The 18,633-nt window shown below is 45.1% G+C and overlaps 1 protein-coding gene and 1 long non-coding RNA gene across 13 annotated transcripts; both read right to left on the bottom strand.

Annotated features, from left to right (window-relative positions):
* Positions 1-4,078: 4,078 nt before the first annotated feature.
* LOC149913895 (uncharacterized) lies at positions 4,079-11,019 on the bottom strand. 8 transcript variants are annotated; one of them, XR_016460883.1, is made up of 5 exons: positions 8,921-11,019; positions 7,366-8,673; positions 5,825-5,977; positions 5,486-5,759; positions 4,079-5,062 (listed from the first exon to the last, which is right to left on the bottom strand). It is a non-coding gene; the product is annotated as an uncharacterized LOC149913895 (long non-coding RNA). The 8 variants fall into 8 exon arrangements; XR_016460882.1 differs by lacking the exon at positions 4,079-5,062 and having other exon boundaries at positions 5,120-5,759; positions 8,921-10,159; positions 10,626-11,019; XR_016460881.1 differs by lacking the exon at positions 4,079-5,062 and having other exon boundaries at positions 5,120-5,759; positions 7,366-7,480; positions 8,339-8,673.
* A 1,570-nt stretch (positions 11,020-12,589) lies between these two features.
* On the bottom strand, positions 12,590-18,633 carry LOC149913896 (RANBP2-like and GRIP domain-containing protein 8). 5 transcript variants are annotated; one of them, XM_090128555.1, is made up of 9 exons: positions 18,452-18,633; positions 17,314-17,381; positions 16,719-16,830; positions 15,899-16,051; positions 15,020-15,250; positions 14,494-14,640; positions 14,013-14,205; positions 13,335-13,425; positions 12,590-12,914 (listed from the first exon to the last, which is right to left on the bottom strand). In XM_090128555.1, the coding sequence occupies exons 1-6, from the start codon at positions 18,524-18,526 to the stop codon at positions 14,596-14,598; spliced, it is 684 nt and encodes a 227-aa protein (XP_089984681.1). In that variant the 5' UTR covers positions 18,527-18,633; the 3' UTR covers positions 12,590-12,914; positions 13,335-13,425; positions 14,013-14,205; positions 14,494-14,595. The 5 variants fall into 5 exon arrangements, with proteins under 5 accessions (XP_089984681.1, XP_089984680.1, XP_089984679.1 ...); XM_090128554.1 differs by having other exon boundaries at positions 12,590-13,139; XM_090128553.1 differs by having other exon boundaries at positions 13,071-13,425.

Here is an 18,633-nt window from a genome sequence, read left to right on the forward strand (position 1 = left end):
GCGAGTGACTTCTATTGCTAACAACTTCCTATCCTGCTTTCTCAATTCGGTCTTCTCTGCAAGGCATGAGCATGGTTAAGCTCTCTGTTTTACGAGGGCTGGCTATGCTATAACTCTCGAGGCCCACACATCATCCACTGTGGGGCAGAGAAAGCCCTGGTATGCACCAGGTACATTACAGGTACAGAGACCCGTATGTCTTAAGGAGATGTCCTCCATTTGGGTGAAGGAGCGAGGGTGCTCCCCCAGAGGGTGGATCCACAGCTATAGGCTGTGTGATGCAGATCGGTGTGGGAGCACAACCCTTGAGAGCAGGGTCCCACTTGGGGAGGTATCTCTGAGGTGAAATCTTGCAAGGCACCCTGAGATTGAGGCTATAATGCACTCGGGAATGTAAGCTTTGTAATACTTTGGAGAAATCATCGCAACAAAAATGCGCTGGGGGGCATTTGCAGTTAGCTGCCAGGAAGGGGCCTGGTAGGATCATGTAACGAGTAAATGTCCAAACTGGTTTTTCATTGTTGTTATCTTTGTGATTGTTAAGTGTTTCTGTTATAAAATTATTGCTTGTGGAATTCCATTTACAATACAAGTGCTCTTGTTGCTGGGAGACATTGGTTATAGCTCGTGCCCAGGGAATTTGGTGTTCCTGTGCCCTGGGGAAGTAGGCAGACTCCATTACCCAGCAATGAGACTTTATAAGCGGCTGCTATCTAGTGTGAATGCTAACCTTTGGATCCCAGGTGTGAGTGGTGTGAACGTGGGAATCGAGTTTAGTTGGATATTTGTTTAACCCTGTATTTGTTATCAGAGCCTTGACCTGTAGTACTGCCCAGGAATTACAGTGGAATAGAGAAAACTGGCATTTTGGTTGGCGTTGTGGACTGGGGTTTAAAGAGGAGTATGTATTTGGTCACAGTAACTTACTAGCTATAAGGTGTGGACTTTGGGGAACAATAAAGAATCAATGAAATTTAGTATGGAGGAACACAGGGAAAGGAAGTTCCCAGGCAAATTCCACCTGAGATATTGCTGGAGAGCCTGGGGGCCCCGTGAGCAAGAAAACTTTAATTAAAAATTGTAATCAGTGGTGGTTGGAAAGCGATGACCATTTAGCAGTTGATATTGTTTTTGCGAAGGCAGGAGATGAGATGCTGGGAGCGAATAGCCTTCATCTGCAGAGACCTGGGAAACTTGATATCCCAGTGTTAGCACGGGAAGCCTTAGGAAGGGAGGAGCTGAGAGCAGGGCTCTAGGACCCAGAGATCTCCTCAGGAAGAGCTGAAGGGGGAGAGCTGGAAGGGCCCAAGAGGGTTCTGCCCCCGTTGAACGGGAAAGCAGTTAGTGCAAAAAGAGGTGCTGGATTTGGTAACAGATGCAGTAACAGTCAAGGGTAGAGAAGATTAAGCTGAGGAAGGAATTGCAGCAAAGTGTGGAATTTGTAGTAACTGGAGCATCTAATTGGGTATTAAATACTCCAGTGAGTGGTGAATTTGTAACCATAAGGGAAGACACTGGCAAAAGTGAGGAAGTTTACTTTCTTAACCCTTAACTTAGTGTAGGTAAACAAAAAAATGCAATAGAAAAGGAAGCAGTCTTCTCCGGACACAAACCCCCGGTTACCCCGAGGGCGGTTCCTTCTGGGTGACCTTAAAGTCAGTAGATCTACATAAGTGAACAGCAGAGCTGGCCCTCGTAAAACAGAGAGCTTAACCATGCTCATGCCTTGCAGAGAAGACTGAATTGAGAAAGCAGGATAGGAAGTTGTTAGCAATAGAAGTCACTCGCTCAGTGAGGAGAAACGTGCCATGAGTGCCATGGGCAGCGCTCAGTGAGGAAGTGAGCCAGGTGCAGGGAGATGCTGCCCTCGAGAGCAGGGCAGCCGGAGATTGCCTCTTCTGGGACCTGCTCACGGGTGAGAGGAGTTAAAGGAGCGCCAGGACAGCAACGTGGGGATGTGCGACCGCAAGGATGTGCGAATGTCCCCAGCAAAGGAAGCAAAGGGACGGAGCAGAGAGCGACGCTTCATTAGCGTGACAAAACACAGCCCCCATCCTCCCCTCTCTCCCACGGGTGCAGATGTGCCACGAGAACGAGCTGTGAAACTGCCCACGGCCTGGCAGCCGGCTCGGGGCGTGCTCGCTGTGGGAATCGCTGCCCGGCACCTGAGGCTGTGCCGAAGCGGCCAGAGCCTGGCTGGAAGCCATCCGGGCAGCACCGCGGCGGCAGGAGGTGCAGCAAGGCCGTCCTGCGGCCAGCTCCGGGCTGCGGGCACTCGGCATCCCCTGCTCTCCCAGGAGCGACTCCCAGGAGCCCGGTTGCCTGCACCAGAGGTGGGAGCAGCCTGCTCCGCACCCAAGGTAGGAGCCCTTCGTGCCTCGTGCAGAGGAGCGCACGCTTCCTGCCCCCTGCCAGCAGCGGTGGGAGGGCAGCGGGGAGCGGCACCGGGCGGGGCGGAACCGGCACTGCTGTAGCCCAGGCGGGAGCCCGGTCCCGGCTCCAGCTCCTGCCCAGCACGGCAGGTTTGCTGGGCCAGACGGGCTGCAACGAGGGGAGCAGCGGTTCCCAGGCGTGTTGCAGCCCGGCTTGGGCTCCGAGAGGCACAGGAAGGGGTTGGAGCTGGAACAGTGAGGAAGTGAGCAGAGGAGCTCAGCGTGCTCTGCTGCCCGGTTGGCTCTGTGTAACACAGCCCAGCCGGGAGTGCGTTTCTCCCTCTGGGCCACGGCAGACACGAGATGATCCCGCTCCACAGCTCTGCACGCATGGATTGATGGCAGCTTTCAACTCCTCCTTTGGAGTGTCTGAATGGGAAGCCTCCAGTGGGGGAACTTCCACTCCCCTCTCTCTCCCCGGCAGCCCGCAGTTTCCCTTCGGGGACCCAGCAGGCAACATCTGCCTCTAGCGGCCCTTCCAGCGTTCCCTTCTGTGCGCTTAGCGCCGGGCTGACGGCTCACCTGGGGTCGTGCAAACCCCTCCCGAGGCTTTTCTTCAGGCTGTCCCGGCAGCTGCAGGTGCCTTTAGCGCACACCAGCTCCGGCACTGGGCTGTGTAATAGACGCTGAAAAGCCGACAGCCTGCGGGCTGACTGGAGCACACGTTGTGAACGCGGCCGAGCAGCACGTCAGTAAAGCGCAGCCCGGGCTGCCCGGTGCAAAGGGCGCACGCTGCTGAGAACGCCCCCTGGAAGTGAGCGCAGGGTGCGTGCTGAGCTGGATGGGGAGCAGCGCCCCCTGGTGGGGGACGAGGGAAATGCAGCCGCCGAGGTCCAGCCCAGTCCCCAAGTGTGGGGAAAGCGCATTTCTGGAACGTAGGTTTCACCCTATATGACTACATGACCCACATGACTATGAGCTACTTTATGGCTCCTTTTGTATACCAGAGGCTTCCTCCCGCTTTGAGAATGGATTTGGCCTAGGTGAGGCTAAGACGTGTATTACAGTGTTAGGTGAGGGAGCTGTAGAGCTAGGGACAAAATAACGTGGCATGATGCACGTGAAATGATTTGCCTTAGGGCATTTCATCATTGATGACAGTCCAAAAAGCCCACCGAACAATCTCTCCTCCTCAAAATTAAGACACTTGCACTTATGCCTTTGCAGGACAGATCTTTCCAGGTACAATCCCTTCCTGGTTTTGTGCAATTATCATCAGCCTCTGTTTTCAAAAGACAGGTGCCTGTGACAGATAGGTGAATATCTCCAAGAACCAAACTGAAACAATAGAAGCTAGGCACTTAATAAAAAATAATCCCTCACAAAGCCCACCTAAATTGTTCAGTATCTAAATATTTTTACAAATCTGGGTCATGGATCCCTAAGTTCATTTGGGGAGATGCCTATGTGGTCACCCTCACAGCGGTATGTGTCCCTTTTTAAAGCCGGTGGGGCAGGAAGCCTCCTCTGCATCTCCCAGCATCTCTGGCCTTTGGTTATTACTAAAAGGTTTCTCTTTAGCTCCTGTTTCATCTTCCATCATCACAAAACAGCTGCTGTAAGGTCTTCTTCCCATTTGGCCTCTGACTAATCACATCTATCCTGATGTCTGATAGAGAGAATGCCTCTTTACGGTCTAATGGGAGCAGTGAGGGATTCAACAAAGGACCTTCCTTCCACTTTTAGAAAGAACTTTCATCAAAACGTAACTAAGCTAAGAAAACAGCTAGAGAACTGCTTACCATCTCCTTCAATCACATGACTGCAGGGGAAACAAAACAGCTGAAGAGGAAGGAGAAACAACAAAGTTTTCAAGCAATGATTTTATTGACGGTAATTTCTCAAATGTATCTCAATAGCTTTCCTGTTTTATTTAAAATGAAATAAAAGGAGAAGGATGGCAAGTCTGATTTGGGTTTCCAATTGAGTCTTGCGTCATCTAATTACAAATGTCTTCATGATATTAAAAATGAAAATATTTCTTTACATCTGCTCCACCCTCTACAAATATGGTTTTGTTTTGCTGCTTCCCTAATCCTGAACATCTGAGCATTTGAAATCCAGCAATGAAGAGTCACATACGCATTTTTAGTAAACATCCAGCTGAACATCTGTACATCCACTCAACACACAACTCTTCCCTGGTGTATGTTCTTGCTCTATCCTGACTGCAATACTGTTGCTAATCATGTCATGGCATTTATTGTCTGCAGGGATGCCAGCATATTTCAATCACCTGCCCTTCATCGCTGACAAATTTAGGATCCACCTGCAAATTTGCAGAACTCCCAAATGTAATCCTCCTTTATTTATCCAAGCAGAGATGTGTACACAACACCTTGCACCTGGCTTCCAAAGAATAAAGGTCTATCCATTATGGTGCTGGACTGCACAGTCAAGGGAGTCTGGAGGGAAACGGTACAACTACATATACCTCTTCTTTAAATGCTAGGTGCTGTCCTCTGACAAATTTAGTCTTTGTTAGTCTTCAGCAACCGGATGAAATAGCTGCTTGATGCAGCTCATCTTAACACACAGTCATCTTAGAACTGCAGCTGTAAGGAAGACCACGCCATTCAAAAGCTTTGTGTTAAACCACTACTCCTGAGTGGCAAGTCGTCTTTATGTTCCTGGGGAAAACTGGGTGTCATTAGCTGCTCTCATTTAAACATCTGTAAAAGCTTGAAACAGCTCAACATAAGCAACACTAAGCTTGAAGAGCAACTAGATTCTGATTAGCCCAGCTATCCTGAAAATAAGAATTACAACTATTGTTTTGTACTTTTAGATCACTAAAATAACATTCCTTTTACTGTCTTTGACCCAAAAGTTACAAAAAAAATGCACTGAAGTGATTCTGATACGTTATTAATGACAAAGATTACATTTTCAGCACCACTGCATCTTGTGAAGAAAGTACATGCTACAGGATATTTTCACAACAAAAGGACTAGACTGCTTATCTTTATAACTTAAATGGAAGATAAAGAAGTAAATCTTGTACAGAGACTTGAAATATGAACTGTCACCTAAACTGCTTTAGAGATACTTACGTGGCAAGTAACTGGAAGCCATAGAAATGTTATAATGCCCACTAGCACTACGTTTGTCACAGAACTTTACTGCCTTTCCATATATCCTGCTTCTCACTTGGTGACATTTTCTTCTGCAAGGACCTCGCAATGCTTCCTGGGACATCTCCTGATTTTAGCTCCGCAGGCAGAGGTCTCTTCTCAGTGGAAGATCAGGCACATCAAGGTTGAAAATGGGATTAGGAGATGCATTTGCTGATCACTGCTGCACACTTTTCTAACCCTTTCATGGAAGCTGATCAGCGATATTCCAGGTAAGTACGTTAACCTTTACACTTGTGAAAGACAGCTGATGCTTACCTCCACGTGCCACTGTTTGCCCATAGCGTTCACCACACGTCCTTCAACTGGTCTTCTATGTGCTCCACAGATGGGGACGCCCATTTTGTCACGGCAGGTAAACCATGTAATTATTCTCTCTTTGGTTTGTGAGCATCAGCAGTGAGTTCCTTCCTGTTCAAAAATTCATTAATTGAGAGCATGAATAGAACAATTTCAACTTCAGAGCTTCTGTAGAGATCATTTAATTTTTAGCACTTGTTTCAGTAACAGGATTTATACTATGTCTTTAGCAGCATCAAATACGACAGTTCAATATGATTATTTTTTTTAAACAAGCTTGATTGATTCTGAGAAAAGCCTGCTAAGTAGGATGCATCAAATCTCTATGAAAATAGCTACAGAGCTTGTCTCAAACAGGTTAGAAAGCTGTAGTCATGCCTGGCTTACATTCTGGCTCTCTTAGCACAGGCTTCTTTTAGATTTACTTAAATGTAATTGAAGGAAAGAAAAATGCACTCCTCTGCATTTTCCCCGTGATATCAAACATCAGAGAAAGAAAAATATAAGCTGACAATACCGCTGACAACACTACAGGTTGTTCTTCAAATCAGCCTCTGCCATGATAATGAAATGATAGCTTCCTTTGTACTAAAAAGCAAACAACTAGTAACGTGTGTTGTATCCTACAATGCCCCCTCATCCATGCATCACTGGGGGATGTAAAAACATGCAGCTATGTATTCTGCAGCTGCAGAAGCTGATGAAACGAGATGAAGGAAATCTGAAAAGAAACACACACTTTGTGCAACTCAACTAAAAGCAAAGAACATAGGCAAGATAATGACTGAAGCAGCTGAAGACAACCAATTTTCTGCCCTTTGTATTAGAAAAATAATGTCAATCATTTTGCTGCTATAAGCAAGTTTGCACCCAGATTTCCTATTTCCTATGGTACCACCCTGTGCTGCAAATTGCAGTCTTTCATCCCGCCCCACTCCCATGCTTTACCCTCAGACTCTTCAGAAATTTAGATTGGAAGCTGGATGGCAAAACGGGCCCTAACTCTCTACATAACCACGTCTATTGCATTAAAAGCATGAAATCAATGGCTACACAGTTTACTTTAAAAAAAAAAAAACGTGAAGGATCCCACTGAAATGAGCGCATTTATTAGTGAAAAAGGTGATAAACTGGACTCAAATTGGGGAACCCCTGTTGGGAAAATAAAAATCTATTTAAAAATGACAAAACTTCTGCATCTGATTTGTTTTTAAGTGTCTACCACAGTGTATCCTACTGATCTTGAAACATCACCAGGTACAAAACACACTTCACAGGAAATCTGGTGTCGAAGTAGACAAGTAGTTAATATTTTATGCACACATTTTAAGATATCCACTCTCAGTTTTGTGATGCATTCTTAGACCTTTTTCTCGTAAAAGACACTTTGGTTACTCCATCTCAGCAGGAAAGCCTTAGGAACCATAACCTCTACATCCCTCCCAACTGTCATTCCATTTTCATCATTACCAGTGATAGAAGGAAGGGTGAAGACCCACCTGCCGTCATTCTTGACGAATCCAACTCCTGCCAATACTTGTTGGCAGATATCACAGCAGAAGCACTTCCAGTGGTTGTTCATAGCTTGAGTAACGCAACCAATAACGAACTCACCTGTAGGAAACATAGTAACAGGATGTAAAATGCCATGCTACACAAAGTTAAAAGAAGCCTGCAACTGAATCGCTAGAATTACATCACCGTTTTTGCCTTGCTCCTCTTCTAGAAAAGGACACTTTTCAACTGTTGTTCACACAGTGTTGGCTTCTACTCCACTAGGCCTAGAATCAAGGCTTGAAAGAGCTCCATACTCAAAGCACAACAGAACTGAGTTTGGATGGCCCTGACCCTCCTGCGAGAAAACTCCTGCAGTCAAAGTACAGTAGAATACAAAGACACACAGAGATACAGCAGGAGAATGCACTTGCTAAACAGCAAATCCAACACGCACACCAACTTCTGATCTACCACAGAGTCCTGTGCTGGGAGGCACTGAGGAAGTGAGAAAACTACCATTTCATATTCTCTGCTGCACAGCCATGCCAAACACTCACGCTGTTCTCTGCACGCACGCTGCAGCCAAGGCCCTGAGCAGCGCAAACGCTGCCTGCAATACGTCGGGAGCTCCGCCTCCTGCTGCTGCCAAAGGCTGACACCCGGCTCTGAAGAGCCTACAGATCAAACAGCTGCCAAAGAGAAGTGATCAGGCAGATAACAGGTATGAACGAAACGAAGTCTAACATGCAAGTCTGTGGCATTCCCATGAAGTCATAGCTTTCCAAGAATAAAATGCAATGGTCTCTAGAAGTGTCGGGAAAGCTTGAGGCATCGCTGCTGACTGCAGCCCTGCTGATTTCGGCTACTCTCACCACATTCAAGAACTGGAAAAGCCCACTTTCAGGCAGGATTCATGGAGTGCTGCAGCCCAGATGGCTTTTTTCTCTCAATGAAAAGCCTTCACATTAAGCTTACCTGACATCGAAGTCACTAACTATTCTGTGAAATGTGGTATTCTTGAACCCACAAGCCTTTCTCCCCTGTGCACAGGGCCCTGAAATTTTCAGCTGTTCGAGGGACAATATTTGAAAGCAGCTCCGTGGTTGTGTGTCCTACAGGTTCGTCACTGGCAGAAACAAAATACACAACAACAGGGTTGGTGTCCTTTGACAGCTCCGCTGCCAGAGAGAGGTGGCCCTTCTGCAGCTCTGACAAGCTTTGCTGGCATTCTTCAAATCTCCTCTCAAAAGAATTGGCCAGTTCTTGAACTTTAGCTCTGACCCCAAATTGCTCTACTTTCACTTCACCATCTAAAAACAAATCCAAGAAGAGATTTCCTTAGCTCTAGTCACTGCAGCCAGAGATCAGCAGCTTTTGTTCTGTATAATCTCCAGGGTAAAACAAAGCCAAACAAACTACAGAAGATACTGAAAAGAACTGTAAAAACCACTCAACCGACTAACCAGCATCACCTGTAGCTGTCCAAATTAAAACACTGTTTGATGTTTCAGAGGGCACTAAGTTCATTTCTTTAGCGATGACATGCTTTGCACACACCTCAAGAACTTGGTCCCTTCTCATAAGGATCCTGTAACACTTCTTCTGTGTATGGAAGAGGACCCTGAGCTCTCCAACACTCCTTCCTGCTGCTCCTTCCACTGAGCAGCATCTCTGGCCCAACTGTAAAATTTCGCCCTCTCTTTGAAGGGAATTCCTTCATCTTCTTCTCCAGACTACCTCCACCTAAAACACAGCACAGTAATGCGTGATTTCCCCAGAAGTTGTTGTCACCAACAACACTGTTACAATTCTGACATCATAATCCAAAATTATTCGATGTTTTCCTTTCTTCAGTGGCTTTGTACCCACAGCTCTATACTCATCATGCACTGAAGTGACCGAACAGCCCTGCCTTCTCAAAAGGAGAGAGCCCAACAGATTTCAGCCTTTGAAATTCATTTTTAAGCTATCAAGTGTGCCGGCATATTTCCCAGTGAAATTTCAGGTCTGCTGAATGATGTGCTGAGTGATAACCCAGCACTGTTAGCATTCCAGGTGTTCCCCTTATGAAGGCTGCTAAGTAACTTAATACTGGCATTTGATCAGAATAAGAATCAACTGAAAATAATAAATGGAGGCCTCACAGCTGCGTATCCTCCTCGCTTTATATGTGCACATTACTGCCTTTTAACATCCTTCAATTAACACATCTTCCACAGTTAAAGAAAAGCTTGAAAGAACTGGAGAAACGTGTGACAGACAGGCATTTCTGAAGGAGAAAAAGAGCAGGCAAGGCAAGAAAGAAAACAACAGACGTCGTAATATGATTAACGGATGAGGAAAGGCAGACAAGATATTGCAGAAAGAGGAAGACAACATTTTGCAGACTTCATCAGATTAACTGTTCCAATTAAAGGACACTACATACTGTTTTTTTGTGCTCTATCAGTCTTGCTTAGTCATTATACTAACCTGCAATTAAGTTCTATTCTTTACAGGAAGCCAAACTAGAAGACTACAGTCATTGCAAGCTTCTCCTCTTATTAGGCATACTAAGGTTAAACACGAAATCCAGACATGAACAACTGAGTTAAGCCTTACAAAGCTACATCAGGCTTCTTCAAGCAAGTTGTTCTACTTCCTAAAAAGCTGTATCACCACCTCCTGGTAAACTCTCTGACACGCGAGCAGTTTCTGTGGATTCTGTTTCTCCGCTGCTGGCAGCTGACTGCACAAATACTGTTGCTGTTGCTTCACTGGTTGATGGAGTATGTAATTCTTCCTTACTTGTAGAGACTGAGTCGGTACGATTAATAAAACAGTAAGCAAATAAGCCATAAGAGCCTAAGATACAAACTTCAAACTACATTAAGTCTGGACACTAAGAATAACGACTCCCTCCAAAAAAGCCACATTTTCTCTCTCCCCTCCCTCCCTTCCAGAAATTGATAAATTTCTTCATTTATTTACAACAGCAGTACAGTAAAAGCATGATAGTAAGTTCTCAGTCTCCAACTTTCCTATAGTGCTACTAATGTTTCAGAACAGCTAACTAACAGGGATTAAGGGAAGTGAACAACTGGGGAAAAACAAAAAAACAAACAAGAATTGTTGTTGGAAGGTTTCAGACATTCTTCATCACTCTTAAAACACACACAGCTTTGACTCAACAAGAGACTGAAGTACCTTTGAAGCAGTACGATTCCAAAACAAGCACCATTTCCCTTGGAAACTGCTCTGAAATCACTTAACTCTTACATACCTGCTAGGAGGAATTCTACTAGCCAAAGCTGTTTCTACTTTAGGAGGCAAAGCTGTTTCCTTTCTCTCCCGGAGAAACTTAAGTTCTTAGTAGTACCATAGTTCCAGTGCCAGAACAGACTTGAGACACAGTCAAACAAGCCAAGTAGTTTCTAATCTGCCAGACGCTTTATTTCTCACTAAGTGAAAATAGTCTAAGAATCATACTGCAAATTTATTGCCTAAACTTTCGTAAAGACTTGACTCGTACTTTGAGTTTTTACTTCTTTCTGAGAGCCTTCTGGACTGGCATCCTCCGCACTGCTACTAAAGCCACAGACAGACGTAGAAGGGACCTGTGGAGTTTCTCCTTTAGCCTTCTGCTCAGAAGATTTAGTTTCCCAAGCAGTAACACATTCATGTTTGACAGGGGGGTCTGCTGCAAAGCACAAAAATTAGTGGAAAACAGCTGATAAGACAGGTAAATACCGTGATCATTTTTGGCACATACATTATAAAGTAACCTAACAACATTCAGAACATCTTAAATGTAGAGCTTTTGAAATAACATCATTATGTAAAAAGACACTCATTCAGGATAACCAAGGAACTGTAAGTCCGTCATACTTGGGTTTTCTGCTGCTATCAAAGAACCTCCATGCAATAATGAAGACTTCAATCTTGCAACTGCCACTACAAATACTAGCTTCCTTTGACATTTACTTATATTTCTGGAAGCTCAATACGTGCCACCTTTTATTAGTACACAGACACTCACAGCCTCAGAAAGAGTGACTGGCCAAATGGAAGATGACAGTTTTTCTCAATTTAAATATTGTAAACATATTGTAAATGTTGTCTGTTGGTTCTAGTAGCACTATACACTTTCCTTTTGAAATTCAAGTCTCAGACCAAGAACAGGTCAGCATTTTCATATTGTTACAAGAATTATTGATGGCCATACGCCAAACAAAATGCAACCACAGAGAAGAGCCATATGGGTATCATCTACAGAGGAAAAGCAAAACCAAGGACTGAAAAAGAAAGTAAGAAATGGAAAGCAGTCAGCAGCAGCGTGTGCTACCGATGAACTTTGAGCATTTGGAACTCCAGATGATATTAACCAGAGACTGAATAGAGCTTATTTCACAACACTTCTGGGAAGTACAAGAAGAAAAACCACGACAAACAAAGGCTCAAGCGACAGATATGAAGTTACTGGAAAGGAATGGAAGCAGACAAGAAGAATGCCTCCTAGTTGAAGGGATAATTCAAGTTGAAGCTTAAGCACAACTGCTGTTCTCGTAGGTTACCAGTCAGAGCGAGGCCTTGAACACAATAACTGCCAGCTCAACACAAAAAATGCACTGTCAGCACTTCACCCTGACATTTTAAACAACGCCTCGTTGTTTAAACAATATTAGCATCTCCTGGTTCTAGCAGTACCAAACTCCTTCCCTACAAAAAAAAGCAACACTAAGATCAACTCTGACGCCCCGGACAGATTCCAAAATCCTACCCGCAACTCCCTTTCTCACTACAGAGTTGCACTGAATCCTGCATAAGGCACATTTCTGTTCTTACGTGCAAAGAACTACAACTTCATATTTACTCAAGTTGAAAGTCTAGGATTTGAAGATTCACAGACGTGCATTAGAACTGAAAGAAACAACATACTGTTAAGACAGAAGTAGTAATACACAATGACCAGCATTAACAAGTGACTGACTAATGAGCTGCACACTTGAATAAATTACTGGTTCAATTAACACTCACCTTTCTCCAGGATTTTAAACGAGAAGTTGGAGGGCCCACCCTGTGCCGAAGAAGCCGGCTGGGATGCCTCGCTCTCCCAAGGTTTCTGAGTGGCACTACAGCTTCTGGGGGGCTCAGCTACTCCCGCTTTTTCCTGCTCTGCTTTCCGAGATGCTGAAGTTCCTTCATCGCTCTTTCTTGGATGATTCAAGCTGAATCCAAAGAGGGAGCCGGGGGCTGAAGTATTCCCAAACACTCAACTTAAACAAGGACAACAATATTTGATGCAGTGGGTTGTTCCTGCTGCTTTAGGCTGGGAATCCAGACTTCCCCTTATGATATTTACAAATTTCTAACTTACACTCTCCCTATAATTAAGTCACCCTTTTAGCATATGGGCTGACAGCAGTCCCAAGGCATTTTCAAATCCAGTTCTCCAGAATTACTGTGTATTTTTATTACAATGACACTGCAATTGTCTTCAAAGTATGTAGCTGTCAGTCTCCTCTATTCAGGAACAATTCAGCCTGATGCCCGGTGTTTTCCTCGTTTTCACCTAGAGCCCACAGGATAATGAAGACTGAAAACAACTACCTCAGCTTCACCAAAAAAATGAAAAAAAATGCACCAAACCTGTTGGAACAAAGAAGGGAACAAAAGCGACAGGAAAGGAGCAATATTTTCTTTTATACTTGGGACTAGCAATGCTTACAAATAGTATATTAGTAGGCAGAAACCAGCAGGCTCGGAGACACTGAAAGTTAAATTCTATCTTAATGTCCTGGAAATAAAAAGAAAAAGCCCATTACGTGTCAGGATCAAACCGCTTTTTTGTATTTCATACGTAGCCAAAATACAGAACGTTTGATAGCATGTTCCAAGACGCCAAGTGTGCTCTTTAACAAGCCATTAACTCTGACATTAACTGCTCATAAAATGGAACTATGGAACATTTATAATGCTTAGTTTTTATTACCAGACTGGCTTTTTCGGTCACAGGCCAACATTTCCAGCGCATCTTGCCCAGCACGATCTCCTCTTATTAGTTTTGACTTTGGTTTAGGAATCTGGCAAAGAAAGAAAAGAACTGCTACAGCTTCTTCTCAACAAAAAACAACTCACCCTCATTTAGTCTTAAAAGTTAGGAAACAAGCTTGTTTCTTTCCTGAAAAGGACACAAGGTGAGTAACTGAACAATTGCAAATAGCTGTAAGAGCGCACAAGAGAAAGCGATGTTTTGAACGCAAGCACTTGTGCAAAAGGGAAAACTGATTTTATTCCATAAAGCAAAGAATTAAGCTTGATCAAGCTCTGCTGCTTATGCAATTAGTATATGAGAGCTACTCAGGTCATTCCCCTCCCCCCCATACCACTAACCTTAATACTAGTTATTTTAGCTGCATTACAGAGAAGGGAATAGCCTATAGGAAACACACTCATTAGCCCTTAGTCACTTTACTTCTGACAAGTGAAACAGATGAGATTTTCTTCACACTACTTGAAATCTTTTAAACAAGTATGGAAGGGTAAGATTTGGCCAGGAGACAGCCTCAAAAACAGTAGTTAGTTTTTGGAATGCAGGCGTTCAGTGCGCGTACAGTGAGAGCATTCAAGAACTGCAACAATTACAGGCACAAACTGAACAGTGACTTACGTGGAAACTTCTCAGATAACACAATGCTGCGAGTTCACATGCATCTCTCCATTGTGCCTCGTTGTTCTGGGCCGTTTTCAGCAGGAAAGTTCCAGCGTGCATGTAGAAGTGTCCTTTCATTTCAAGGAAGGTACGAGACAGCTCATCAGGTCCATTCGCACACGGCTTCACAGAGTGAAGCACACGATCAAAACTGGAACATAGAAAAGATTCATTTTCAACCAAGTCCTGGTCTCCCAGGATTTATACTAGACCCCTATCACTGAGTCTTCTCTGAGGCCTTTAGCTCAGACACAGCTTGTGGATCAAGCCTAGCAACATTTGCTCTTTGCAGTTAGTACAGAGGAACTCCTCTTCCATCCATAAAACAGCTACTCACTGAAAATGATGCCTGCTAGAAGATCGGTGACCCAGAAAAAATATTCATTTTTTTTCTTTTTTTTTTTCTTTTTTTAAATAAGCAGAACAGTTAAAAGAGTACCTTTCAAGGGCCCCTCTGCTTTCTCAAACATCTCTAGAAGCAAGCGTCATTTTAACCAAGCTAGAATAGGCCAGCAGATGATCCTTCTTGACAGCTCTCCAATTATTTTTTATCAGCCTCCAAGTCTCGTACTGATTCAAGATATTCCTAAAGCATAAAGTTCATCACAGAATGAGGAACCACCATCCTTCTATGAAGGCAAGAGTTTCTCCAGAACTTCTTGCTACATAATCCAGTTTCCCAGGTGAGATGTTAACGTATTCTTCAGCAGCAATGTTCCAGGAACTATTTGCCTCAGCAATTCCCTCCCTGATGGAGCTGCTGTATCTAACTTAATACCTCAGCTAGAAACTAAACAACTCTTTAAGGCTTAAGAAAATCCTAAATAAATCACTGTTTCCACAGACATTACATTTAAAGGAGTTAAGCCACTTGAGAATTAGCTGCCATTGTAATGATACTAAGAGAATAACACCGGTTTCAAGGACATGGGAGATTATGACAGGATCAAAACATGATTAAATACCTCAAATGTCTTTATGACGCACAAACACCACTCTAAGCTGGAGTCTACAGGTATTTTCTTCTCCGCCTCCTGACAATGAAGCACAGCATCTCTTAATCCATTATTTGAACGGTAGAGAGCAACCAGTCTGATGTTAAGGTAGGGATCGTCTGGTCTCGCATAGAGCTCGGTTTGAGTCATATCAAAGAGCTGATTCCAGCCATCTTCGCCTTTACGCTCCAGTAACTGCTCCTATCAAATACGAAGGCAACACGTTAAAATTTCATTCTCTACGAGAGCCTCTTCAGCAACTATGTTACCTGACTGTTTTCTCATCGCCATTACAGGCTACATTACTCAAACTGCTCTGGAAAGCTGGTAGGTGCTACAGAGAGTTTGACAAACATTTTAGAAGTGAGGGGAAAAAAAAAAAAAACAAAAAAAACCCAAAGCTTTAGAGTTTGCATCTTGTAGATGCTAAGTTAGATGCTAAGTTAAGACTGTCAAACCACCTGGTTCACAGATGCCACACATCAATACAGAACAGCTTGTCTAAAAAAAATAAAATAACATAACCACACAAAAAATCCCAAAGCACAAGCCTCTCAAGACTTTGATTTCATTGCAGTTGTGCTCCAGAAAACTAACACCTGTACAAAAGTGAGATTGTATGACTGAAAGCATTTACACAGTATTAGGGAATAACAGCATCTCCTACACTTGACAGTTTTCAACTCAAATTAAAAAAAACTAGAAAGCAGTGTAGTCATGTAATAGAGACAATACTTAACCTATCTAATCTTGACCTCTTGGATAATATTACTACCATGGTTTTCCCATCGCTTGACGCAACTAAAGTTTCTTCTAGGCACAGAGCAGAGATCAGAAGCTGGAATTTACCTTCAATCTGTAAGCAGCAGGATTCCCAGGGAAGAGCCTGGCAGCTTTCTCAACCCAGTACTCTGCTCTTCCATCAGCGATGTCGTTACTGCATAGTAACTCTGCAATCTTCAGTACAAGATCTTTCTGCATTGGATTCAGCTCCACAGAACGCTGGTTTTCCCCATGCATACACATAAGAAAAAAGGTTACTAGTAACTTGATCTTGCAGTCCACGTAGAACAAGAAAGAAAACATGTAAAACATGTCCCCCATTAAACAGACCCAGCAAGTCAAATTAGAACTATCAATAAATACTTTCTCACTACTTTAAGAAAAGCCTCCCTTTCAAGAAGGCCACCATTGGTTTGTAACACCCAGACAACTGCTGGAATTCAGAACACCGTAAGAGAAACAATGTCAAAACCAGCTCCTCTACCACCCGCTGCTGCTCTACTCAGACAGCCAGACCAGGGGTATCTCTAGCCTAACCAAATACGGAGGCTTCCGGAAAACAGAATTAAGTCACAAAGGCTGATGGCACTCAGTCACTGTGCTGGCAACAAGACTTTTGTGTGTATCCTCTCCCTCCCCGGTGCCCGAACAATGAAACACAGACTGTGAAGTTCACATTTATATGCTTACCTAATCGGAACTGTATTTGCCCCATTCCCTCTACCTCTGAGGAAACAAACAAACAAAAAGCCCACCGCTAACAAGAAAACAAACAATGCAACTGAAAAACACTCTCAGCCCAGTCTTTCAGCAGCAGCCTACTGCAGAATTCTACAGGGCTCAAAGATTCTTAGTCCAAAGGGCAGCGGGAAGAAGACTATCTTACCTTGTAACACCCAAAAGCTTTTTCCGTGTTATCCTGAGCCTCGTAGATCTGTCCCAGAAACCTGTGAGATTTGGGATCTCTCTCTCGGACACTGAGATAAATAGATGTGTATCTACAGAGTAAATAAATAAAGAAAGAAAAACCAGAAGGATCAGTATTCCTCAGTATTACAAGTCCCCCCACACCTTGCAGCTAACGTGGGACTTTAATCTGTCATACAGGACAGTTAGCTGTATTTAGTTCAATGGGCTTGATCTAGATCTTCAAGTAAGGCACAACATTATTGCTACACGTACAGATGTTGCATATTTGCCTGCAAGCACTGGCCTTCATTAAATAAAGCAGTAGCTCACAGGAACTGTAAGAAGGACGTAGCACGATGGCATAAAAGACATTTCTACCGGATGGGTTTTTACAGCACCACGTAACTACCCATGCTTTAAGTTGCCGTTTTAGGAAGATTTAAATGGCACCACATTTCCCATTTGCTGCTACCTTAAAACAGCATGACAACGGTCTTCATTTCTCCACTCTACTTCATTTAGCTTTCCCATCACACTTTAAAGAACAGAACAACATACGTAACGTTTATTACCTCTTAGCAAGTTCGTATTCTTTTATCTCAAAGTACAGCTTAGCAAAAAAGAATCCTCTTAACGACCTCTGAAGAAAAAAAAACCAAAAGGTACATTTTAAATATACAGTACTTTTGAAGTAATTGAGTAGGGAGACCCTTCTTTCCAGGGGTGCATAACACTTCCGAAAGTGTCTTCACAGCTATCAGCTCCAGTTCACTCCTTGTACTCTGGGCTTTGTTTTTGAAAGACACAGGAGTAAGAAAATAACATTTCTTCCCAGTAACTGGCAAAGGCTACCAAAGCGAAACTGAGGTTAGTAGCAAAGCAAGTCCTCACACTTGTTACTTTTCACAAGCACACTTCCGACTAAAGAGAGGAGAATGGGGTCAGCTACATACAAGCTGTTTCTCTTGCAACCTATCCACGTTGCAGAAGAAAACAAATGCCACAAATCAAGCTCCTCCTGTCCATGCTTCTGTCACCTTCCTCTCTCGCCTGCCCCGCCTCCTCGTAAACGGGGCTGGAAAGGAATTTCAAAAGAAACGCCGGCAGCCTCGCACAACCCTCCTCTCCAAAATCAACGCAACAGGAAGACCAGCAGCTACTTCCATCACCGACCGCGCTCCACAGCCAGTCGTTCCAGAGAGCAGGGGATCACCCGGCTGCCCAGCCACCAACGCAGGCAGCAGAGCTATTTCCCCCCGCCTCTCCCTCTCTTCCTGCCGGCGTTTCACAACGCCGTCGCACCCACGGCAACAGCAGCCGCACAGCGGCCAAACGAGCCCAAAGCCGAACGGCACGCGTTCCCTATTCCGGCTCCTCGAGAGAGGGAAGGCCGGAAGCCCGGGGACCGTGCCCACGGAACGGGAGGGAGCCGAACTCCGCCCCGCCGCCGGGCTCCTTCCGAAGCCGCCGAGGGCTCAGCGGCTTTCCGAGGCGCGCAGCTGCGGCGAACCGCGTTTCCGAGGAGGCGACTCCGCGCCCGCCCGCCGGCAGCCTCCCTCGGCTTCGACTCCCCGCCGGAGGAGCCCGCCCTCGGGCCCGGCACCCGCGGGAGGGGCGGAGGGACGGGGCGGGCGGGGAGCGGCCCCCACCGCGGCCCGGGGAAGGCCGAGGGAGCGCCGCCGGCGGCGCCGGCCGGGCCGCAGCACTCACCGCTCTGGGAGAGGAGGCGGCGGCCTGCACGGAGGCGACGTACCGCTCCACCTCGGGACTCGTGCGCCGTGCCATGGCCGGGAGAGAGAGCGAGCGAGAGGGAGGGAGCGGCGGAAGGCCGGCACTCGCGCGCCGCTAAGGGAGCTCCCCGCCGCACGCGGCGGAACGCCCTCCCTGCCGAC

Source organism: Phasianus colchicus, chromosome 33 (genome assembly GCF_987193195.1).
Source record: "Phasianus colchicus chromosome 33, bPhaCol1.hap1.1, whole genome shotgun sequence".
NCBI lineage: Eukaryota > Metazoa > Chordata > Aves > Galliformes > Phasianidae > Phasianus > Phasianus colchicus.

What these genes read in the sequence shown, in the direction of transcription:
- LOC149913896 (XM_090128555.1), bottom strand. Translation starts at nt 18,526, where the DNA reads ATGGCACGGCGCACGAGTCCCGAGGTGGAGCGGTACGTCGCCTCCGTG. An exon ending in CCGCCTCCTCTCCCAGAGCG is followed by an intron (nt 17,382 to 18,451) that starts GTGAGTGCTGCG and finishes TTTTTTCTTCAG; the next exon opens with AGGTCGTTAAGAGGATTCTT. An exon ending in GAATACGAACTTGCTAAGAG is followed by an intron (nt 16,831 to 17,313) that starts GTAATAAACGTT and finishes TTTACTCTGTAG; the next exon opens with ATACACATCTATTTATCTCA.